This window comes from Tursiops truncatus, chromosome 13, assembly GCF_011762595.2.
Source record: "Tursiops truncatus isolate mTurTru1 chromosome 13, mTurTru1.mat.Y, whole genome shotgun sequence".
In the NCBI taxonomy this organism is placed as follows: domain Eukaryota; kingdom Metazoa; phylum Chordata; class Mammalia; order Artiodactyla; family Delphinidae; genus Tursiops; species Tursiops truncatus.
The window spans coordinates 6,204,133-6,229,829 of NC_047046.1; the positions used below are offsets into that span (position 1 = coordinate 6,204,133).

Here is a 25,697-nt window from a genome sequence, read left to right on the forward strand (position 1 = left end):
AGCCAATCATCAGACATGTGCTTGAGCACAGCCAAGTTTGGGTGTATAAAACCACATTAGTTTCCAGTGTCCCAGCACAAATCTGTCATTGGACGTCTCCCTGCTGTACAGTCAAGAGCCCCTCTTCTTTCAAGCAAACCATGGGTGGTTATACATAACACCTCTGAACCGTAGTCTGGCCACCTGTAGAATGGGAATAACAACAATTACTAATTCTACTGCTCACTGTAACACTAATACCAAAACTGATAGCTAACGTTTATTTAGAGCTAATTGCCAAGTACTGTGTTAAGTGCTCTTAACACATGCCATTTAATTCTCCCAACCCACTCTAGAACATGGATCGTATTATCATTTCCACTTAATAGATGAGGTAATTCAGTCCTAGTTTAAAACTTTTGCTCATTGTTTTCAGTCATGAAATATGAACCCTGAAGCTCAAACAGTGCAGTCAGGCCAACTTAAGTCACCTTCGCCGTAAGTGTTTATCTGCAGAGATGTTTGTTAATGAAAGGCATTTCCAACACTTTCCAAGAGGACAGGTAAAAATTCTTTTCATTTAAAACAAAGCACTGATAAAAATATAATAAAAATAAATAAAAGAAAGCATTTATGAAGATAAAATAACAGTCTTCACCACAAAGCCTCAAGCCCATCTATGGCAGGGGTGGGAATAAATTGGCAAGAAAAACTAGGATTAACATCCATAATGTTTCACAAAGAGTCTCTCCTATTTATTTATCCCTTGGAGATTGTTTTGTTTTCCTGTTCAAAGACTTGGTAATGTAACACCTAAAAGTTAAGAGAATGTATATGACCGAGGTTTAATAAATGACCTATTTGCATAGATTATAAAACATGTGCAATTTATTCATTAATTTCCAAGTATAGTGAAATGAAATTCCCTATTTGTAATATCTACACTTAGTTTTATGCTAAAAAACATGCCTGAGGGCTTCCCTGGTGGCGCAGTGGTTAAGAATCTGCCTGCCAATGCAGGGGACATGGGTTCGAGCCCTGGTCTGGGAAGATCCCACATGCCACAGAACAACAAAGCCCGTGCGCCACAACTACTGAGCCTGAGCTCTAGAGCCCGCGAGCCACATCTACTGAGCCCACGTGCCACAACTAGGGAAGCCCGCGCGCCTAGAGGCCGTGTTCCTCAACAAGAGAAGCCACCGCAATGAGAAGCCCACACACCGCAATGAAGAGTAGCCCCTGCTCGCCGCAATTAGAGAAAAGTCCATGCACAGCAACGAAGACCCAATGCAGCCAAAAATTAATTAATTAAAAAAAATTTTTTTTAAATGCCTGAGATATGTTTGACTTTCTGAACAAACCAAGTGAAAAGAACGATATTAGCGTCTTGAGGGGGTGTGACATCTCTTATGCACAAAGATGGCCCTATTTTCCCAATGTTGGTAAGACGTAAACTTTGGGTTATTTGCCAACTGACAGTCATTTGACAAGCACTGACTGAGTGCCAATTATGTGCTAGGCGCTGTGCGAGGTTCTAGGGGCTCCAGAGTGAACAGACACACAAAGTTCATGGTGTTGTGGAACTTGCATTCTAGTGGCATGAGCTAGTCAAAGCATGAACGAGCAAGTAAATAAATAAGAAAAGGTCAGATAGTAATATGGGCTAGGAAGAAGACGGAGTAGGGTGATGTAACAGAGAAGGACCAGAAGGGGCCAGCAGGTCAAGGTCTGGGAGCAGAAGGTTCCAGGCAGAGGGAACAGGGGTGCCACTATTTCAAGGAGGAAGTGGTGTTACCTGCTGGAGGTGCATGAGGCTGGGGCACAGGGGGGTGTGAACAGGTAGGAGCTGATCAGAAAGGTAGGCAGGTGCTAGATTGCAGAGGGGCTCATAGACCAGAATGAGGAGTTTGGATTATGTTCTAAGTGCAACGTGAAGTCATCGGGGGCTTTTATACACGGATGACATGAAACGATTCACGTTTTTAAAGGATAATCCTGACCACCTGTGGAAACATTACTGCAATAGTTCAAGTGAGGGACGATGAACTTGGGATGGACTGGTAACGTGGAAAAGGAGAGAAGCGGGGAGATCAGAGGCGTGTTTGGGGGAGCGAGTCAACCAGACTTACCGACGGGCTGGATATGGGTGGACGGGAGAAAAGAGGGATCAAGGATGGCTCCCAGGGTTTTGACTCAACCCCTCGGGTGGATGTTGGCGCCGTTGCCTGAAGTAGGGAAAATGGGGGCAGGACCAGGCTGCACGTTGGAAAGCCAAGAATTCCATCTTGTACTCGCCAGGTCTAAGGTTCAAGGGGAGACGGCCGGTCGGCGACTAGAAACATGTGTTGTGTAGTAGAGAATTCTGGGTTGGAGATGGAAATGTGGTGGGCTTGCCTCCATAGGGTTGGTAATAACGGCCACGGGACCGGTCGTGAGGATGCACAAAGAAGATAGAGAGGTGAAAGGGAGCCGGCATCAAGCCTTGGGACACCCCCAAACTTCAGAGATTTACAGAGGAGGAGCCAGGAAGAGACTAAAGCGGTCTGGACAAAGGACTGGGTGGAGCCTGTGTTCTTGACCTCCTGGGTCCCCTGCTGTCCGCAGCTGGCAGGCCCAGCCCTCTGTGACAAGGGGTCAACCAGGAAACAACACACAGTTCCGATCCTACCTTGGTCACCTCCACACAACTTCGGACACAGTGGACGCACATCTTGTCAATCTCGCTTGCGCTGGGGTGCAGGATGATCTCGGGTGCTGTCAAAATGGTTTCCATTTGGAACAAAGGGACGTTTCCAAGGATTAAAGAATTAAAAGACTGCAAATTCCTAGGAGGGGTTAATAAAACAGAGTCAGTACTCAGCAGCGTGAAAGATATCCGACAGCGGGTGAAAATGGCTAGAGTCCCAGCCGCCACCTATAAAAAGCCTGCGACAAGGAATAACACATTCTACGGCTGTAATGGACAGTGTGGGATGAGTTTCATTATGTACCCTTTTTATGGCCCAAATTTTACAAATAGCTCATTTCTACTTTGGGGAAGTTAGAATACCTATTAGTTGGAAGATACTTAGTAATGGTAACTCCAAAAAGCTGTTTGACTCTGGTTCAGGAAAAATGAACACTCATGTCCCCACTCCGCCTGGCCCACCAGACTCTGTCCTTTCCAGGATTAAATCAGGGACAACACAGGGATGGACACTTCATTAGCCTGCAAACCAGTCTTCCTCTTCCCCCCATCCCCAATTCAGTGATTCCTACAGCCAGAGAGAGTGTATAAAACATGCAACTCGGGTTTCCCTGGTGGCACAGTGGTTGAGAGTCCGCCTGCCGATGCAGGGGACACGGGTTCATGTCCCGGTCCGGGAAGATCCCACATGCCGCGGAGCAGCTGGGCCCGTGAGCCATGGCCGCTGAGCCTGCACGTCCGGAGCCTGTGCTCCGCAACGGGAGAGGCCACAACAGTGAGAGGCCCGTGTACCGCAAAAAAAAAAAAACAAAACCAAAAAAAACCATGCAACTCTTCTCTCTCTGAGAATAAATGCAAGCTGCTTCCAGGCTCTTCACGATCTGGTCCCTGCCTGCTCAGCTTCCTCTCCTACGCACTCCCTTCACTCTCTTTATTCCTTCCTTCTGTTCCTCCCACATGGCCTCCAGGTCTGTACACTGGCCTTTGTCTTCCCCCAGGAAGCTCCTCCCCTTCCAGCTTTGCTCCTTAGCTTCAGGGCTCCGCTACAGCATGGCCTCTCCATGGCCTTTCTTGACCACCCAATCACAACAGCCCTTCCAGTCTCTCCCTGGAACATTATTCTGCTTTATTTCTTTCACAGAGAATATTTATTTCCTTGAGTCTTGCATCTCTCTCCTGTGAGGATGGAGAAGCTCCAGAAAAAGAGGGGCTTTATCTGGTCCAGTGCCTGGTCCAGTCCAGGCTCTAATAAACCTTGGAATGAATGAATGAGTGAATAGATGGACTGATGGGTAAATGGATGAATGGATCAAGGGAAAACGTAGTGTATTAGAAAGAGAAAACTCAGGAGGTAGCCCTGTACGAGGGGCTGCTGTTTTTTTTTTTCGGCTGTGCCAGGTGGCTTGTGGGATCTTAGTTCCCCAACCAGGGATCGAACCGGGGCCCTTGCCAGTGAAAGCGTGGAGTCCTAACCACTCGACCGCCCAGGAACTCCTAAGGGGCTGCTTTAAGAGTCAAAGTTAGAAGCAACATTAAAAAGCAAATGAAATATGTAGAAAACAGATTTATTTAAAGGATCAATGAAGTGAAGTTTGTCAAACTGTATCCAGGGTACTCCCCTGGTGGTGCAACAGTTAAGAATCCACCTGCCAATGTAGGGGACATGGGTTCGAGCCCTGGTCAGGGAACTAAGATCTTGCATGCTGTGTGGCGCAGACAAAACAATTTTTTTTAATTTTTTAAATTGAATAATAATAATAACAAAAATTTTAAAATCATAATGAAGAAGTTTTTTAAAAACAACAGAAAATGAAAGAGGAAAGAGAAGAGGAAATATATTTTCTCAGGAGGCTAAGATCAGAAGGGAAATTAGAGAAACTTCTCCTGGGGTTCTTCATAAAAAAAACATACGGGACTTCCCTGGTGACTCAGTGGTTAAGAATCTGCCTGCCAATGCAAGGGACACAGGTTTGAGCCCTGGGCCGGGAAGATCCCACATGCCACAGTGCAACTAGGCCTGTGTGCCACAACTACTGAGCCTGCACTCTTAAGCCCGTGAGCCACAACTACTGAGCCCACGTGCCACAACTACTGAAGCCTGCGCGCCTAGAGCCCATGCTCCGCAACAAAAGAAGCCATCACAATGAGAAGCCTGTGTACCACAACGAAGAGTAGCCCCTGCTCAATGCAACTAGAGAAAGCCTGTGCGCAGCAACAAAGACCCAAAACAGCCAAAAATAAAAATAGATAAATTTATTAAAAAAAAAGAAAACATATGATAAAATGAACACCACCCTTGTCAATATGGAGGTAATAGCAACAGTGATGAATTTCATAGGCCAGTTTTTTAGAAGGACCCTAAGCCAATGTGAAGTCCAGGCACTTAGCTCTCGGCCAGTCTGAGCTGCAGAGCTGTGGAGCTCCAGGAGGGAAGGGACAGCCTCCATGTGTCTGAGGCTAGCACACACAATAAGCATTCTACACATACGTGATGCCCATTCTGGCCAGGGGTTACTTTAGACCTTCGGGAAGAGTTCATGCATCATATATCCTTCAAATCAGCCTCTCTCAGTGTAAGTGAAGGCGTCATCTGGGATTTTGTTAAATACTGAGTGACAGCAATTCTCTGTTGCCAGTTGAACACAGACATGTGTATGTCTTTCAGACAGTGGGGAGAGGGATAATTTCCTTTTCTGGATGTTGAGGGACCTAACAAGAAGATGAGCCAATATGACACTTTGTACTATAGTATCACCACAAATTACAATTCTGCCCATAATGAACCTCTTATTCACCAGAATTTCATATTATTATCTTTTAAAGGTTATTTGTTGGGACGTCCCTGGTGGTGCAGTGGTTAAGAACCCTCCTGCTGGGCTTCCCTGGTGGCGCAGTGGTTGAGAGTACGCCTGCCAATGCAGGGGACACGGGTTCGTGCCCCGGTCCAGGAGGATCCCACATGCCGCAGAGCAGCTGGGCCCGTGAGCCATGGCTGCTGAGCCTGCACGTCCGGAGCCTGTGCTCCGCAACGGGAGAGGCCACAACACTGAGAGGCCCGCGTACCGCAAAAAAAAAAACCAAAAACATGCAATATGAACATTAACTTACTTCAGGATGAGCTTTGTCAAGACCTCGTAAATTCTGTTTTCCCAGTATTCGTAGTAGGAGGCCAGCCTGGGGGCCTTGCCCGTGTTGGTGTGGATAACCAGCCCCTCGACTCTGGTCAGTAGAGGCCCAATGGCAAGATACCACCTGACCATGTGGTCCACATCTTTGGCCCTTTCTTGTTCAATGTGCTCAAAGAATTCCTTCATGCCTGCAGTGGAAGACACCTGTTACAGCTCTTCACAAACACGGGAAGGGACATTACTCAAGAAGCAACCCAAACATTAGCTGTATATCTTGCAAATATGAAAGCAGCCTCCAATCTTGATCAAAAGCAGAAAATAAATCAACACCACCCGAAGCGAGACACATCCAAAGCAAAAAATACATGACAACATGGGAATGAATGCCACTTGTGCATGCTTTGCCTTTGGGCAATCTTGCTTGTCTTAAATTGCTTGTTAACTAATCCTGAACTCCTTGGTGATTAGTCCAAGACTAATGGACTGCATGCCTGCAGTGGAAGACACCTGTTACAGCTCTTCACAAACACGGGAAGGGACATTACTCAAGAAGCAACCCAAACATTAGCTGTATATCTTGCAAATATGAAAGCAGCCTCCAATCTTGATCAAAAGCAGAAAATAAATCAACACCACCCGAAGCGAGACACATCCAAAGCAAAAAATACATGACAACATGGGAATGAATGCCACTTGTGCATGCTTTGCCTTTGGGCAATCTTGCTTGTCTTAAATTGCTTGTTAACTAATCCTGAACTCCTTGGTGATTAGTCCAAGACAGCTTAAAATACCCTGTTTGAGCAAGTAAATGTGAGCCCATAAAACACAGTTCACCGTACTGTTACAAAGTTATTGGCAAAAGTACTACTGATTTTCATAGACTTAGGAATTTGTAAAACTATGTAAGCAATACATAAAACACGGCAAAAACTAAGAATTACCCATGATCTTTTCAAGTAAATGCCTGAGATTAGGAGGCATGTTTTTATTCCATATGTGGAATAAACTCGGGGTGTGTGTGTGTGTGTGTGTGTGTGTGTGTGTGCACACAATCATACCCAAGAGGCTTTTCCATTCCTTCCATAATCAAAGAAACAAGAAGTCAGATCTACCTGGGAGTTCTTCCTCACTTTTAGGTGCTGGATACTTAAAGAGATTTATGGATTCTATTAAGGTAAGTCTGGAAGAAATGTCATCTGCATTCTTATGAATCTGGTGGATGAGGGACTCAAATTTCCCAACGGCCTGTTTGCACCGAGTTATGTAGTCAGCAATACCTTTGGAGAAAAAGACAAAGAACAAAAGAAAGATAGCTGGCTTTCAACTCTTCCTTTCCATATCCCTCCCGCCAACATCCCTTCACAGGAAGGATCGTGCTCCTTCCATCCCCTTGGGTTTTTGAGGTGACAAAGATCCACGTGGTCCCTGGGGACTGGAATAAGGGCTGGTGCTCAGGATCAAGCAAACGATACATTTCTTCTGTTTGCTTTTTAGCATCATCGTATCTGAAGCGCGGTGGGGAGAAAGAGGAGGTACAACCCTCATGCCTTCTCGTTGCCATGGCAACACAAACCCTCCACTACATGCAACCCTGCCTACAGTCAGGCAACCCTCTGGCCTGTTGCTTAGAAAAGTAAACAGCAAGAATGTGAATAGTAAACCCAAGTTAAGCACTTATGATCAGTTGGGCGGTGGCCTAAGCATGTGACGTCGATTACATGATCGAATCCTTACAACAGCCCTATGAATTGGGTACTAAGATTATGCCAATTTTAGAGATGAGGAAACGGAGCCTCCGAGAAGTTGAGTCACATGGGTAGAAGCTGGACTTTTAATCCAGAGGTTTCACGCTGGAAGCCACAGTCCAAACACACATGTTCTCTGTACAAAGGAGAAGGGAGGAAGGGGAGAAAAGGAAATGACAACGAAAAACGGGGAGAAGATTTGGAGCAACGGAAGGGAAAGAGGAAGATGGAAAAAAAATAGCATAAATGCCTTGTTTATTTTTAAAAGTAAAGGAAGAAGAAGTATGTACTTTTCCTTATTACTCCTGCTAAATACAACTAAGAACCCTGCACATTAGCCATAAAACAAATATAAGACGCTGAAAGGGGGAGAGACAGCCAACCAGCGGGGACCCCAGGATCCGAGGAATGATGTGGTGATGAGGACCCTGGGATCTTTTTCCTGGGATCTGTATCCCAGACCTGGAGCTGAAGGAGCCGGCGACCCATAAGTGCCCATGGGTACAGACACACATGCACCCAAAAAAGGCCTCAAGAAAATCCTGTTTTCTCTGGACCAGGAGAGGGACACCCTAGCAAGACAAAAGGATCAGGAGAGGGACACCCTAGCAAGACAAAATTTTAGACAATAACTGCTCTGCTCCAGACAAACACCACAGATAAAAATGTGACCCTGCCCTCACCCATGCCAGAAGGGCCAGGTGGAGGGGGCCTAGACTTCCACCCTCAGAATGTTATAATGAGGTGCCCCAAACCCCTGTCCCCTTATGCCTGCCGTGCTGGCATCAGAGGAGGCCATGGAGGTAGATGGGACTTTCACCTCCACGGTCCAGCCACGAGCACCGCCCCCTGCCACCCCACAGTGTCAGTGGAGACTGCAGGGGGGCTGGGACCCCCACCCCTCCCAGCAGTTAGGTGGACCTTCCCCTCGACTGTCAGTGAAGGCTGACTAGGGAACCTGGATTTCTACTTCCACCTGACAGTAACAAAGGGGAAATCAAGATATTCTCAGAAGGGAAACTAGGCGATTACGTCACCAGCAGACCTATGCTGCTACAGCATAGGGTGTAAGGATGGCCACAGGGAGTTCTGTAAACAGAAAGGACCCAGTGAGAGAAAGACCCTGGGAACATCAGGGAGGAAGAACGAGCACAGTAGGTAAAAATAGAGGAAAATACAATAGCTTTTTCCTTCTCTTCTTGAGCTTCCTAACTTAGGTTTGATGGTTGCAGCAAAAATTATAACACTGTCTGTTGTGGTCCAAAATGTATTTAGAAGAAATATTTAGATAATTATACCATAAGTGGGAGAGGGTAAGGGGAGTTAAGGTTTCTATACTTCACTCAAACTGGTAAAATTCTATAGATTTCTATATTTCACTCAAACCAGTAAACTGTAATGTTATGTATATGTAACCTAGAGCAACCACTAAAAAAATGCTGTAAGAACACTACAGATAAATCAAAATGGAATTCGAGAAAGTGTTCAAGTGGCCCATGGAAAGGCAAGTAAAAGAAAAACAGAGAAACAAAAAGAACAAGCAGAAAACAAAAAGACTGACAGACTTAAGCCCTAACAAACCAATAATTACATGAAATGCAAATGGTCTAAATGCACCAAGACAGAGCAGGTTAAAAACATGACCCAACTATATGCTGTCTACAAAAAACTCATTTCAAATACAATTCTATCAGCAAGTTGAAAGTAAAGGATGGAAAAACATATACTGTGCAAACATTAATCAAAGGAAAACCAGAATGGATATATTAATATTAGGTAAAGAAGACTTTAGAACAAAGAAAATTATCAGAGAGAGTTGAATATTATATAATGATTAAAGGGTTTAATTCATAAGAAGACATAGCAATCCTAAACTTGTATGCATCAAAACAACAGAATTGTAAAATATGTGAAGTAAAAAATGATAGACCTGAAAAAAGAAATACGTAAATCCATGATTATAATTGGACATGTCAACATTCCTCTCTCAGTAGTTGACAGAACAACTAGACAGAATATCAACAAGGATATAGAAAAACTCAACAACATCATGAACCAACAAGGTTAATCAACATTTATAGAACGTTCTACTCAGCAAAGTAGAATACATATTCTTTTCAAGTGGCCACAGAACATAAAACAAGATAGACTATATCCTGAGCTGTAAAACAAACCTCAACAAATTTAAAAGAATTGAAATTATACTGAGTATGTTCTCCAACCACAGCAGACTCAATACAAAACAATGACAGAAAGATAACAGGGGAAATCTCCAAACACTCTGAAACTAAGCAACACACTTTTAAATAATCCCTGAGTCATGGAGGAAGTCTCAAGGGAAATTTTTCAAATACACTTAATTGAATAAAAATTAAAATACAATTATCAGAATCTGTGGGACACAGCTAAAGCAGTGCTGACAGGGAAATTAATAGCACCAAATGCATACATTAGAAAAGAGGAAAGATCTCAAATCAATGATCTAAGTTCCCACCTCAAGAACCTTGAAAAAGAAGAGTAAGATAAATCCAAAGCAAGCAGAAGGAAATAATAAAGATAAGCAGAAATCAGTAAAATTAAACACAGAAAAACAACAGATAAAATCAATGAAACAAAGAGCTCCAGTAAAACTGACTAGTCTCTAGCAGGACTGAAAAGAAAGAAAGAGAAGACACAAATTAACCATATCCAGAATTAAACAGGAGGGATCACTAAAGATGTACAGTCTTTAAAAAGATAATAAGGGAGCAACAAGAACAACTCTGCAAAATAAATCTGACAACTTAGATGAAATGCACCACTTCTTTGAAAAGCACAAGCTACACAACTCACCCAATAGGAAATAATCACTTGAATAGTCCTATAACTATTAAGGAAACTGAATCTGTAATTTTAAAACAAACAAAAAAAGAAGAACAAAGAAAAGAAATCACTACACAAAAACCTGCACATGAACATTTTTTGCTTTATTCATATTGCCAAAATGTGGAAGCAACCAAGATGTTCTTCAACAGGTGAACAGATAAACTACAGTACAGCCACACAATGGAATATTATTTGGTAATAAAAAGAAATGCACAATTATACAGAGGAAACTTAAATTTTATTGCTAAGTGAAAGAAGCCAATCTGAAAAGGCTGCACACTGTATGATTCTAATTATATGACATTCTGGAAAAGGCAAAATATAGAGACAATAAAAAGATCAGTGGTTACCAGTCTACCCAATTTTAAGACTTACTCTCTAGCCACAATAATTAAGGCTTCAAGGCTCTGTGATATTCGCAGAGGGACAGACACATAGATCAATGGAACAGAATAGAGAACCCAGAAATGGACCCATACAAATACACTCAACTAGTTTTTGACAAAGGTGTAAAAGTGATTTAATGGAAAAAGTTAGCCTTTCCAACAAACAATGCTACAACAGTTGGAAAAAGAAATGAATTGCAACTTAAGTCTCTCACTTTGTACCAAAAAAAAAAAAAAAATCAAGATTGATCACAGTCTTAACTGTAAAACATAAAATTATAAAATATTTAGAAAAAATAGAAAACTTTTGGGATCTAGGGCTAGGCAAAGAGTCCCTAAACTTGACACCAAAATCATGATCCATAAAAGGAAAAACTGATAAATAGGACTTCATCAAAATAGCTCTGCAAAAGATGCTATTAGGAGAATGAAAAGACAAGCTACAGAGTGGGAGAAAGTATTTCCAAACCACATATCCAATAAAGGACTAGTATCTACAATATATAAAGAACTCTCAAAGATCAACAGTAAAAAAGCAAGTGATACAATTAGAAAATGGGCAAAAGAACAAAAAAAAGACATTACACCAGAGAGGATATATAAAGGCAAACAAACACATCATTAGCCATTACAGAAAAATGCAAATCAAAACCACAATGAGCTATCATTACACAGCTATCAGATGGCTAAATTTTTAAAAATAGTGACAATACCAAAGGCTAGCCAAGATCTAGAGACAGTGAAATGAATATTGCTGGTGAGAATGTAAAATGGTACAGCCACTCTGGACAACACTATGACATTAAAAAAAAAAAAGACTAAACAAACAACTAATGAATATAACAAAAAAGAAGCAGACTCACAGATATAGAGAACAACCTAGTAGTTACCAGAGGGATAGGGAAATGGGGAGGGGCAATATAGGTAGGGGATCAAGAGGTACCAACTATTATGTATAAAATAAGCTACAAGGATATATTCTACAACACAGAGAACACAGCCAATATTTTATAATAACTATAAATGGAGTATAACATTTAAAAATTGTGAATCACTATACTGTATACTATACTGTATATATAACTTATATAACATTGTACATCAACTATTCTTCAGTTTTTTTTAATTAAAAAATAAAAAAGACTAAACACACAAGTACCATACAACCCTGGGCATTTATCCCAGAGAAATGAAGACTCATGTTCACATAAAACCCTGTACACAAGTGATTCTACAGCACAAATGTATATTCATAATAGTTAAACCTGGAAACAACCTATATATTCTCTAGGATATCTAGGTGAATGGTGAAACAAACATTGATACCATACTGTTTTTTATTCACTGATAAAAAAGAACAAACTGTTGAAACAGGCAAGAACTTGGAAAAATCTCCAGAGAATTGTGCTGGGTGAGAAAAGCCAACACCAAAAGGGTCATATAATATTTTATGTAACACTCTTAAAATGACAAAATTATAGAAACAGGAAACAGATTAGTGGCTGCCAGGGGTTCAGTAGAGGATGGGGATAGGAGGGAAGTGGGTGTGACTTTAAAAGGGCGACATGAGGAATCACTGTGGTGTGGAAATGTTCTGGGTCTTGACTATATCGATGTAAAAATCTGGGCTGTGGTTTGCACTACAGTTTTGCAGAAGTTGCTGTTGGCGGAAAACCAGGCAAAGGGTACCCAGGATCTGTCTGTATTAATTCTTGCAACTGCGTGTGACTCTGTAATTATCTCGAAATTAAAATTTCAATTTTAGGGCTTCCCTGGTGGCTCAGTGGTTAAGAATCCGCCTGCCAATGCAAGGGACACGGGTTCAAGCGCTGGCCTGGGAAGATCCCACATGCCGTGGAGCAACTAAGCCCATGTGCCACAACTGCTGAGCCTGCGCTCTAGAGCCCGCGAGCCACAACTACTGAGCCCGCGTGCCACAACTACTTAAGCCCGTGCACCTAGAGCCCGTGCTCTGCAACAAGAGAAGCCACCGCAGTGAGAAGCCCGCGCACTGCGATGAAGAGTAGCCCCCGCTCGCTGCAACTAGAGAACGCCTGCGTGCAGCAACGAAGACCCAATGCAGCCAAAAATAAATTAATTAATTAATTTTTTTTTTAAAAATTTCAGTTTTAAGGGAAAAAAGTAAAAGTCACTTTATTTTTGGAGGAGAAAGCTCTGGGTCAGTCGAATGTCAAAACGGCACCCTGTCTACTCACCTTCACCCCTAACTAAAGCCTTGAGATGGATTCCATGTTCCACAAAGTGTACTTTACTGATGCTGAAAACGTATTTGTTAACCATATCTACATATATAGAAAAATTATAATTCAACTAAGACAATCTAAAAGAATGATTTTTTATATCCCAAAGTCTAAAAGGCAATAGATAGATGAATTATATTACCTAGTGAGTTCCAGTTTAACCTCTTATATCCAGACCTAAACACTCTTACTAATTCCTGGGAACGGTCGTCAAGGAGAAAAGCCTCTGCCTCATTTAAGGTTCCAATGAGCACGTGATAATGATCCAACATACGTTGTATCCCATCCGTGTACCTGCACATTACAGGAAAGTCACTGACGTGAGAAAAATACAATGGAGCTCATAAAAAGATTAATAACCTTACAGGTAGGATACAAAAGACCATTAACCAGACTAAAAATTTTAAAGAATGCCACTCTTCCCACTAACTTTCTTTTTGGAAAATATTGGTTACTTTTTATTTAAAAATGTTACTTACAGGGAACTCTACTCAATACTCTGTAATGACCTACATGGGAAAAGAATCTAAAGAAGAGTGGATATATGTATATGTGGAACTGATTCACTTTGCTGTACCCCTGAAACTAACACAACACTGTAAATCAACTATATCCCAGTAAAAATTAATTTAAAAAATGAAAAAGTGAAAATGTTATTTAGGTTAACATGAAATAGATTTATCGTTGTTATTTTTAGATGAATGAATAAACACATATTTTAAACATTTCTTAGTTTTTATTTCTAATTGGCAAATATTGGCGGTTATAAAATCCACAAAAATGAAAGCTCTGGCATGGGTAGGGGGCGTGTTTTCAATAATTTTGAAGAGCGCAAAGGGGTCCCAAGACAAAAAATGTTTACTGTTGATTTAAGAGAAGAATCTTCTTACCTAAGAAATTTGTCTTCCTGGAGGGCAACACTCTTTGCTAATTCCGGGACAGGGAACCCCAGCTGTTCCAGGTACTTTGCTTCATTAATAATCTCCCTGAGAGCAGGTGAAAAGTTGATTGCAAAACCAACCCCCCTGTCAGAGTTCTGGGCTTCATCACCAGCAGCAGAAGTCTGTGGGAGAGACGGTGTTTTTACAAAACATCGTGGGAAGGGCGGTCCAAGAAGCAATCAGATCAACGCAACCCAAGTTAAACGTGAATTTGAAAAAGATCAATGGCCTGCCCTGACAGACTGGGGAGCTGGCCAGAACTAGCTAGAATTCATATTTTGTTTGGTGAACAGAGTTTTTAAAGAATTCGATTTAGTCACCCACGTCCGAAATTTGGGCAACGGAAGGTAAAAATCCAGAGATCTGGTTTCCCTTGAAAAATTGGAAAAGCTGATGATAAATGGCAAAGAACAGACTGAAGCTGGGTAGCAGCTGCCCCTTTTGAATAGGACACAAGGTGTCCAGTTCCTGACAGGCCCTACCTGGCCTCTTCACTCCTTTTAGTACCGAAGACCGAAAACCGCCAGGCCCAGGTCTTCCCTTGAACCTCCTAGCTAGTGTTTATTTACTGAGCAATTGCTATGTGCCGGACCCTGTGCTAAAGATGCGGCTGAATCATGGGAAGTGACATTTTCCTGTAGGTTAAAAATGATTAACTGTCAGCTGTTTCATATACGGTTCAACTAATACTTTGCATCTTTCTGATCCAACTCATTTTACAAACTGGGTCACTGGAGCTCAGAGTTAAGCCACCTGCCCAAGGAGTCAGGAGGGCTGCCTAACCCCAGCGTGTTCCCTGACGGTGACATTTTGCTTCCTCCATCTATTCTCTTTCTGCCTCTCTTCTTCTCCCGGGTCAGCCTCTGCCCTTCTGTGCCTTTGATTTTGGAAATACCTCGCAACTTCATGAGAGTCAACACATCAGATCTCAAGGAAATAGTAGTCACCACCACATTACGAGGCCGCCCGGGAATCTAGGACGCGGATCTAGAAAGACACACCTTAGCGAGCAGACTCTTCCTCATGAGAGTCGGCAGGACCTGTTCTGTCGTCTCTTTCCACTGCTTATACTTTTCATCTTCGTAGCCTTTCATTGTCCTACCCACTTCCAGATATTTTTGCTTTACCTACCAAAGAAGTCAGGCAACGGTCATTTTGTCATTGAAAATAACATTTTTTTTGTCTCTCTTTAAAAAAAAAAATTATGAGTTAACACATTTTGCAAAAGAAAGCAGGCAGATTTGCACAAACGTTGGAGGGGTGGTCTGCCATGGTAGGGCTTGAAATCTAGGCTGATTAACTGGGCTCACAGACCTCAGCCCGTGGGTTTGCTGCAGCCCAGGAGCTAAGAATGAAGGAACTCAAAAAGAACAACAGTGCTTCATGACGTGTAACAAGCATACGAAATTCAAATTTCAGCGTCCATAGTGATGTTTTATTGGAACACAGTCACACCTGTTTGTTTACGTGTTATCGATGGTCACTTTCTTGCTACAAAGGCAGAGTTGAGTAGTTGCAACAGGGGCCATCCGACCCTCAAATGCCTAAAATACTTACTCTCTGGACCATTAAAGAAAAGGTTTCCCACCCCCTGTGATATAACAGACAAAAATGCATGGGTGGGGGAGGGAGAGTATTATCGGAAAGTTGCTGGTCACCCTCTGGAGAGGCTGAAGATCAAGGTCAAGGGGAGGTCATGTGACTGCCACCTGGAAGATGTCACAGGTAGGTATGGAGATGTGGTCCCCAGGGACCACAGAAAAGACCTTCTAAATTGCAGACATGGATTTGAAATGGAGCTGTTTTTACGCAGGCAACTCTGCGTAGCCCACTCCATGCCGGCAGCCACCTGGACTGAAGGATCAGCGCCCAGGGAGGCCGCCCATCTAGAACCGAACCATGAAATACAAAAGGGGACATTTCCAGCAGAAGCAGCATACTTCTCGTCCTCTATCACTGTCCAAGATCTCCTCTACTTCTTGAAATCTGAGGATGGTGTGCTTAATCCGGAAGAACAGGGACCGTTCCCAGTAGATGGCACCTGCTACGGGCGGGTGATTCTTATACAGCGGTGGGTTGTCAAGGTTCTGAACAAAGATTTTGTTAACAATGTCAATCTGCAAAGCAATCAAACGTATTCTGTAAGTGATAAGCATCAGTCTGTGAGCCAAGAAAAGATTGAACTTGAGATTTGTATCTTTAAAGAAATGAACATGGAACGTCAAGAAATAGTCTGAGGTACAGAATAGGGTTTTTACTACTTATTATTTACTACGTTTTCCTATACTCTGTAGGAATTTTTTTGTTTGGTTTAAAACATGCAATGATCCGGGCTTCCCTGGTGGCGCAGTGGTTGAGAGTTCACCTGCCGATGCAGGGAACACGGGTTCGTGCCCCGGTCGGGGAAGATCCCACATGCCGCGGAGCGGCTGGGCCCGTGAACCATGGCCGCTGGGCCTGCGTGTCCGGAGCCTGTGCTCCGCAAGGGGAGAGGCCACAACGGTGAGAGGCCCGTGTACCAAAAAAAAAAAAAAAAAACATGCAATGATCCAAACTGCCTTATACTTATAGACTGTGTACAATCATTTGACCAACCTATTGGAAATTCTGAAATCTGTTCTAGACATGATTGGTGGCCAGACCTGCATTGTGTGTGTGTGTGTGTGTGTGTGTGTGTGTGTGTATGTGCAGGTGCCACTGAGGTTTTATAATTATCTATCACGTAATATTTTTTAAATTGTGGTACAATATGCATGACATAAAATGTGTCATCCTAACCATTTTTCAGTGGACATTTCCGTGGAATTAACTACGTTCATGTTGTCGTGCATGCAGCGCCATCATCCACCTCCACAACTTCTTTCATCTTGTAAACCTGAAACTCTGGGTACACATTAAACACAGTAACTCCCCATTCCTCCCTCCCTCAGCCCCTAGGAACAACCTTTCTACTTTCTGTCTCTATGACTTTGCTCTAAGTACCTCATATAAGTAGAATCATAGAGTATTTGTCTTTTTATGATTGGCTTCTTTCAATTAACACAAAGCCCTCAAGGTTCATCCATGGTGTAGCATATGGCAGAATTTCCTTCCTTTTTAAAGCTGTATAATATTCCATTGTAGGGATAGACCACATTTTGTTTACCCATTCATCTATCGATGGACCCTTGGGTGATGTCCAGCTTTTTGCCGTTGTGAATAGTGCTGCTACGAACATTGATAATCAAATATCTCTTCGAGACTCTGCTTTCAATTCTTTTGGGTATATACACAAAATGGGATTGCTGGATCATATGGTCTGGGCTTGCATTTTAAAATAAGTATTTCGCACTCTTATGTGAGTAATTAGGTGTCAGAGGCAAAACGATACCTGCCCCATTAACGGTCCTGATCCATTCCTGACAAAGAGGAATTAGGTAGCAGACGGAGTTAAGGTGGCCAGTCAGCTGACCTTAAAATAAGATTATCCCGGATTATCTGGGTGGGTCCATTGTATAACAAGGGTCCTTACAACAGGAATGTGTATGTGAATACACCCGTGACCTTCACACATGGGTAGCTGTGACTACTACACTGTTGTTACTGTGATTATGCCTATGACTAACTCACTCAGGGTCCATCACAACGTGAGGCATACAATATTGTACTTCATAAATTCTTACTGAATTTCTCCACTAAACAAACAAACCCACTTCGTTTCGGTTATACGACATGCTTATTTGGGAAAAGTACAGTTTCTCTGAATTTAGATGAGAAAGACAACAGTGTGATCCAACTGTTTACATTTTGCCAAGTGTATTTTTACTGCTACAGCAGCCATAGATTTTTCAGTTACCTCTTTACAGTACTGTGCAAGAATATCATTAAATTTCCTCATCATTTGTCGATTAATGGCCTCCCGTGAACGAATATGCTTAAATTTTAAAAGCATGTCAAATGCTGCTTCAGCTGATCGAAGAGTCTTAAAAGATTCGTCAATAAAATTTTTTGCTTCTTTCTCAATAACCTGCCAAGCAAACAAACAAAAAAAGCCCAGAAAAAAACCCTTATGACCCTGTAATTACCCCGCAAAAATAACAAATTACCTCACAAAATACCAAATCAGTGCCTTGAGAAGGATTTCCATTGTGCTTTGGTGGAAGCTGAGATCTAGTTAAAAATGGCAGACTGGGGGCTTCCCTGGTGGTCCAGTGGGTGAGACTCCGTGCTCCCAATGCATCGGGCCCAGGTTCGATCCCTGGTCGGGGAACTGGATCCCGCATGCATGCCACAGCCAGGAGTTTGCATGCCGCAACTAAGGGTTCACATGCCACAACTAAGAAGCATGCATGCCACAACTAAGAAGTCCGCATGCCGCAGTGAAGATCCCCCATGCCACAACTAAGACCCAGCGTAACCTAAATAAATAAATATTAAAAGAAAAAAATGGCAGACCGGCTGCATTGGTTTTCTGCTCTCTCTCCTCCACTAGTTCAAAATGATAGAAAAGGGAATCTTTAAAGTATTAACTCATATAGACAAAGAAACGAGAGAGGAGATAGTTCAGGAATTTTTGGAAGGAGAGTAACTAACTTTACAGAAGGCAGAGAATTACTACCTAACACTGGCAATGGGTGGGGGAGGCGGGGGGCACCTGTTTGTCCCATGGAAACCTCTGGGAGGCTGAGCATTGGAAGGCACCAGGCACCAGGAAGGGGAGGGGCAAACAGAGGATCCCTTCTCCACCCCACACAGCCAGGCCACTCAGTACACATACTCTATATCTCCATCCCCAGCCCACCCTATGCAGAGTGGAAGGTTAATTCTAGAAAAATTAAATCAGAGTGATATCTGACTTCTAATAACACTGGAAACTAGAAACCGATAAAGAACATCTTCAAATTTCTGAAGAAAAGTTATTTTCTACCTTGAACTCTATACCTACTATTTCAGAATTCACACATGCAAGGCTCAAAAAAAAATGCATGTCCCATGAAACCTTTCTCAGGAAGCTACTAAAAAATGCACTCCAGCAAAACAACAGAGCAAACAAGGAGAGGGGAAGCTGTGAACTCTAGAAAGTAGGATCCAACACAGATGACAGAAGATAGGAAGTCCTAGGGCAACTGCTTCACAACAGGTCTGAGGAGCAAACAATCTAGACTGGAGCAGAAAGACAGCAAGCTCTGGAAGAAAGGTCTCTGGAAAAATAATAGCACTGATATGTCTCAGCAGATGGAACCCACTATTGATAGGTGTGTGAAAAAGATGTTAGGGCAGTTGGAAAAATTAACAGTGTATATGTAACTAACCAAGCAAATGCAAATAAAAGCAATGATTAACTCCAGGAAAAATGAAGGGTTGGACAAGAAAGGTTGTATGGTGGGACTTCCCTAGTGGCGCAGTGGTTAAGAATCCACCTGCCAATGCAGGGGACATGGGTTTGATCCCTGGTCCGGGAAGATCCCACATGCTGAGGAGCAACTAAGCCCGTGTGCCACAACTACTGAAGCCCATGCACTTGAGCCTGTGCTCCGCAACAAGAGAAGCCACTGCAGTGAGAAGCCTGAGCACCACAATGAAGAGGAGCTCCCTTTCACCGCAACTAGAGAAAGTCCACGCGCAGCAACGAAGACCCAACACAGCCAAAAACAAAATAAATAAATAAAAATTTTAAAAATAAAAATAAACAAATAAACATTAAAAAAGAAAAGAAAGGTTGCATGGTTATGATGGGCTTCTTGGCTCAGCAGTGAAAATATCTGCATAGACATAATGAGTAAATGCTGAACATTAATGTAACCAAAAGTTATTTAAAACTGTGTTAGGGCTTCCCTGATGGTGCAGTGCTTAGGAATCTGCCTGCCAATGCAGGGGACACGGGTTTGAGCCCTGGTCCGGGAAGATCCCACATGCCGCAGAGCAACTAAGCCTGTGCGCCACAACGACAGAGCCTGAGCTCTAGAGCCCATGAGCCACAACTACTGAGCCCGCGAGCCACAACTACTGAAGCCCCCGCGCCTAGAGCCCGTGCTCCACAACAGGAGAAGCCACTGCAATGAGAAGCCCACGCACCGCAACGAGAGAAAGCCCGCGCGCAGCAATGAAGACTCAAAAATAAAATTAAATTAAATAAATAAATTTTAAATAAACTTTAAAATAAAAATAAATAAAATTTAAAAAGCTGCCTGCCAGGGCTGACTGTGCTGTTTCTGCACGTAGCCCCCTCCTCCATCTATAAAAGCTCTTGCCCACTGACCCTCAGTCGGGGGGAGTTGGCCTTTGGACAGGAGTCCGCCCCCACCCCTGGTCGCCGGCAGCCAAAATAAAGCAAACTTTCCTTTCCACCAACCTTGCCTCTTTATCGGCTTTTGCGCAGTGAGCAGGGGATCCCACTTTCAGTTACAATATGAAAGATGTTCCGGGGTTATCAAAACACTTACTTGAAACATAAAATGGGGATGCTACTGATGGTGTACCGCACAAGAGGCCGAAAAGGTGAGTGTGGTGGGCCATCCTGTCTGTGCCGTATGCAGGGAGGTCGTATTCTCTCTGACCGGCCCTGACTCACACACACCTAGGGCCACAAGCTCTTATACCACCTCCCCACCTCCTCTCCTTCCCTAGCTCTGATCCACCTACGCTGCAGCCAGAAAAACCCTCTTCGGTATAAGTCTGATGACATCCCTGCCTTGGTGAACAACCTTCAATGGCTCCCTACTGCTTACTAAATTAAGTCCCATTCTTCACCCCGGCCGCTCTACATCCTCTCCAGTTATACACCCAACCCACCTTGGTAGCCATTCTAGGGTGTCTAGCTCGCTTCAAACTTATTCCACCTGGGGAGTAGGGGTGGGGACAGAGGACACTGAGAAATATTCGTTTTTACCTTATGCTCTTCTGCATTGTTTCCATTTTTCACCAAAAAGCAGGTATCCCTTTTTATGATTTTTTTTTTAAAAAAACCAAAAACGCTAAACATAACTAAATAACCCAACAGATTTAACATGGAGAAAACATGGTATCCACTTCCAAAATCGAATCGAAGGATGTGTTACTTACCAGGACTTCGATCTTGAAGTCGTCCATCACGTATTTCCAGTCCTGGGAGCACTTGATGCTGAAGGGGTCAAAGGTCAGGCTTTCCATGGGGGTGACCAGGCTGTCCACCCTGCACAGCACATCGTCGATGCGCTTGGGATCCCCAGTCACTGCTTTTAGCTCTGAACCAAATATGTTGTGGAATTCCTCCCTGACCTGTCCGATCAAACAAAACATGAGGAGGTCACCACTTGGCTTTCTTATGCTTTTGCTCTAACGACCAGCGGGTTGCATATCTAGATTTACCTGAGGGCAAGAATCTGGTCACACAGGTAGCCTCTTCCCTTTGGAGTACCAAAGCCTAATCCCTTTGGTACTATGCCCACTGCACAAAGGACCCGTTCCAGATGGCCTGACACAGCTTACAAAGTCTGCATGCTCAGGCCCCTACCTACTGCTTCCATGTCCTCCCATACTGCTATCCCCCTGCCGCCTGGCAGCCACCCCGGGCCTCTTTCAATCCCACGTTCCTTTCTGTCTCAGGGCCTTTGCACCTGCAGTGTGAAATGCCAGATACCTACTACTCATTATTAAATATGCCTTCATCGAGTCCGACCCTTTAGAACAGGCCATGCCCCTGTGCACACTTCCACAGCCCCCTCTAGTCTTCTTTCCTAGCACTCACCTCAGCTGTAGCTATGCATCTGTGCGATTATTGTCTACCATGTTTCTCTTCTACTGGACTGTAAGCTCCATGAGCCATAGACTACGTACAGACGGGGCTGGCTTCATAGGTGTGGGACCCGGGCAGGCGCACAGGGCCCCAGGCTCCAGAGGGTCCCGTGCTGGGTTTAAGGCTCTGCTGTTACCGTCTTGAAATTCTCAGTCATTTTATCTCTGAACTTGTGTTTTGTAAATGAAGTCTCAGGGGACAATCGGGCACACGTGTGAGCAGAGGCGATAAATGAAATCTGCGTGTGTGCTGTTCACAACATCCCACTGACATGCAGCGTGTGAGGTCCCATGAGCAGAGAATCCCGGTGGAGCCACAATGCACGAGAGTTCAGGGAGACTCAGAACGAGTACCAGTCAGCGTGTGGCAGCTACAGTGAGTAAAGGAGGACACGAACAGCTCAGAGAGGCCACCTTCTCCTTTCAAAACAGAGCTCGCTTCCAACGCAGAAAAAAAAGGCTAAGAAACATACCCGACCAAGGAACCCTACCTACCATATTGCTCCTCACCCCTGTACTTCACCGCATCGGCCAACTATTCACGCTGAAAATGACGACACAGAAGGAATGATGGAGATAGGAAAACCCACAACTCCTTTTCCTGTCAGCCTTCCTTCCCCATCAGTGAGCTGAAGCAGAGAACGCTGGTGGAACTGCACACATCAAGAAGTGAAATGAAACCAGCCGAGTTAGTTACATGAAGCATTGACATCTGCACTTAAGAGCTGCGAAATAGGGACTTCCCTGGTGGCGCAGTGGTTAAGAATCCGCCTGCCAATGGGTTCGAGCCCTGGTCCGGGAAGATCCTATACGCCGCGGAGCAACTAAGCCCGTGTGCCACAACTACTGAGCCTGCGCTCTAGAGCCCGCATGCCACAACTACTGAAGCCCACACGCCTAGAGCTCGTGCTCCGCGACAAGAGAAGCCACCGCAATGAGAAGCACGTGCACCACAACAAAGACACAATGCAGCCAAACAGAAATAAATAAATAAATTTATTTTAAAAAAAGAAAGAGCTGCAAAATACAAACTGTGTCATTTCAGTGATTCCACACACCAGACAAATACCCTTCTCTTTGCATGTTAAGCTGACACTGCACAATATAAAGAAGAACCGTAAAATTCATGCAAATAATTTAAACGTTTAATTTTCTTTTACTTTCTTTTCTTTACTTTGCTACAGTCGTAACAAACCAACAAACAAGGCCATGCCAAGGCGAGACATGTCAGAAGGAAAAGGTTTTATATTTTAAGACTTTTAACAGCATTTTTTTCCTGCTTATTGAATAAGGAGTCAACATTTCTGTTTGCACTGGGCACTGCGGTCACAGAGCTGGCCCTGGTCTTTGCTCATCATTTCTCTAGCAGCAAGGACAAGTGCATGGCACGTTGTGAGTGCCTGATAAATATTTAGAGAATAAATGAATGGATGGACCTTCATGAGACAAGGGCTGGCTAATTCAACCCATCAGCCACTAAGGCTTGCGGACATTCATTCAAAAGAGAGTGGGATCAGATCAACAGGAAGCCCTGGCAGATAGACGGGCAGTCATTGTGGCCATGGCAGGGATGGCATGGCTTCAGCGGAGAGAAGGTCTCTGACCGCCTTTGAGGAATTCCAACATATAACGGAAAGACAGAGGGGGAAGATTTTGCAGAAGACACTGAGAAGGCGTGGCCAGAGTCAAAAGAAAACCAAGACATGGAAGCAACCTAAATGTCTATCGACAGAGGAATGGATAAAGAAGATGTGGGGGCTTCCCTGGTGGCTCAGCAGTTGAGAGTCCACCTGCCGATGCAGGCGACACAGGTTCGTGCCCCGGTCCGGGAAGATCCCACGTGCCACGGAGCAGCTGAGCCCGTGAGCCATGGCCGCTGAGCCTGCGCGTCCGGAGCCTGTGCTCCGCAATGGGAGAGGCCACAACAGTGAGAGGCCCACGTACCGCAAAAAAAAAAAAAAAAAGAAGATGTGGTACATATATATACAATGGAATACTACTCAGCCCTAAAAAAGAATGAAATTTTGCCATTTGCAGCCACATGGATGGACTTGGAGGGTATTCTGCTAAATGAAATCAGACAGAGAAAGACAAATACTACATGATAATCATTTACATGTGGAACCTAAAATATACCACAAACTAGTGACTATATAACAAAAAAGAAACAGACTCACAGAGAACAAACTAGCTGTTACTAGAGGTGGGGAGTAAGAGGTACAAACTGTTAGGTTTAAAATAAGCTACAAGGGGCTTCCCTGGTGGTGCAGTGATTGAGAGTCCGCCCGCCGATGCAGGGGACACGGGTTCGTGCCCCGGTCCGGGAAGTTCCCACATGCGGCGGAGTGGCTGGACCTGTGAGCCATGGCCGCTGAGCCTGCGCGTCCGGGGCCTCTGTTCCGCAACGGGAGAGGCCACAACAGTGAGAGGCCCGCGTACCACAAAAAAAATAATAACAAAAAAAATAAGCTACAGGGATATATTGTACAACATGGGGAATATAGCCAATATTTCATAATTATAAATGGAGTATAACCTTTAAAAACTGTGAATCACTATACTGTACGCCTGTAACTTATAGAACATTGTACATCAACTATATTTCAATTTTTTTTTAATTAAAAGATAAAGAAAACCAAGGGAATTCCCTGGCAGTCCAGGGGTTAGGACCCGGCGCTTTCACTGCCGTGGCCCCGGGTTCAATCCCTTGTCGGGGAACTAAGATCCCGCAAGCCTTGCAGTGCAACCAAAAAAGAAAAGGAAAGGAAAGGAAACCAAAAGCAGGGGGAGAAAGAGGGCTGTCACAAAACTCAAGGGAGAGCTGCAAAGGTCAGGTGTGCTCTGGGACATTCCGGCACATGCTGTCTGCTCTGCAGGCTTTTCTCCTGGCCAGACCCTCTCTGCCTCCCACCCGACACGGAGAGGCCCACTGTCAAAAAGCCAAACTGCCTTCCATCGGGCAAATCCCAGCTCTAACCACCTTTGCATGCATTGAAGAGGACGCCACCACCAAGCCCCCCACCCCACCTGCAGGACGTCGTAGAGATCCTGGCAGATGGCGGCCATGTAATCTGTTCTCTCGAACAGCCGCTTCCGATCAAACTCCCACCGAGCCTCTCTCCCCGAAGCCTCGATCTTGGCCCGGACGTCGAAATAGGCCTTTTTCCACATGTTGAGGGTGTTTCTGGCCTCCAAGATTTTGTGTTGCGCACTCGCTCGGTTTTCTCTGGGAAGCAAAGAGATGCTGTGATGGGCAGGAGGGTCTGAGCCGTAGGGGATCTGAGCCACGCTCCCCGCTCCCCGGGGGAAGCAGGCTTCTAGGGGGACAATTCTAAGCAAGGAGCGGAGCCCCTCTGATGTCATGGTCTCACTGCAGAAACCTTCCCGGGTGAGCTGCTGTTCTGATGAAACTGGCAGGGATGTGATTGGTGGGGTTGCAGGCAGGATTCCAAGCCGCGGCCCAGGCTGACCTTTGATGCAGCTGCCCCAAACTGCAATGTGCAAAGCCTGGTAAGCCTTCTGTTTGAGCTGGAAGGGGAGCAGGTGGCCCTGGGTCCTAAGCCGGAAGCAACAGCGGAGTAAAATGATAATGCTGAGATTTTGGTACCTATTTCACTTATATAGATTGTTTTTCAAGAAAGTTAAAAAAAAAAAAAAGGGAATTCCCTGGTGGTCCAGTGGTTAGGACTCCATGCTTCCACTGTAGGGGGCACGGGTTCGTTCGCTGGTTGAGGAACTAAGATCCTGCATGTCGAGCAGCCCGACCAGAAAAAAAAAAAGAAAGTAAAAAAATGATCTGTGTCTCCTTCCACATTTGATCCTCAGAGGCTGTTCCACCTGAGGGGGTCTGGGGTCCAGGAGTAAGGTTCCCTTGGACGATCTGCCTCGGTCTCTCCGAGGATAACCAAGGAAGACGGTCCTGACTAATCCACACCGTGGAGTATTATTTGGCCA

At 44.2% G+C, this 25,697-nt stretch overlaps 1 protein-coding gene across 8 annotated transcripts in view; it reads right to left on the reverse strand.

The window, feature by feature from the left end:
• DNAH10 (dynein axonemal heavy chain 10) overlaps positions 1-25,697 on the reverse strand; it is a 148,167-nt gene that overhangs the window by 98,174 nt on the left and 24,296 nt on the right. For 7 of the 8 annotated variants that reach the window (XM_033836737.2, XM_073789938.1, XM_033836733.2 and 4 more), the window contains 10 exons: positions 24,771-24,969; positions 21,033-21,227; positions 17,827-17,997; positions 15,932-16,108; positions 14,993-15,118; positions 13,941-14,113; positions 13,193-13,344; positions 6,906-7,070; positions 5,774-5,981; positions 2,648-2,804 (listed from right to left, as the gene is read on the reverse strand). In XM_033836737.2, the coding sequence (XP_033692628.1) occupies positions 2,648-2,804; positions 5,774-5,981; positions 6,906-7,070; positions 13,193-13,344; positions 13,941-14,113; positions 14,993-15,118; positions 15,932-16,108; positions 17,827-17,997; positions 21,033-21,227; positions 24,771-24,969 (1,723 nt within the window). The remainder of the gene's footprint in view (positions 1-2,647; positions 2,805-5,773; positions 5,982-6,905; positions 7,071-13,192; positions 13,345-13,940; positions 14,114-14,992; positions 15,119-15,931; positions 16,109-17,826; positions 17,998-21,032; positions 21,228-24,770; positions 24,970-25,697) is intronic. The other variant, XM_033836736.2, reaches the window with a different exon arrangement.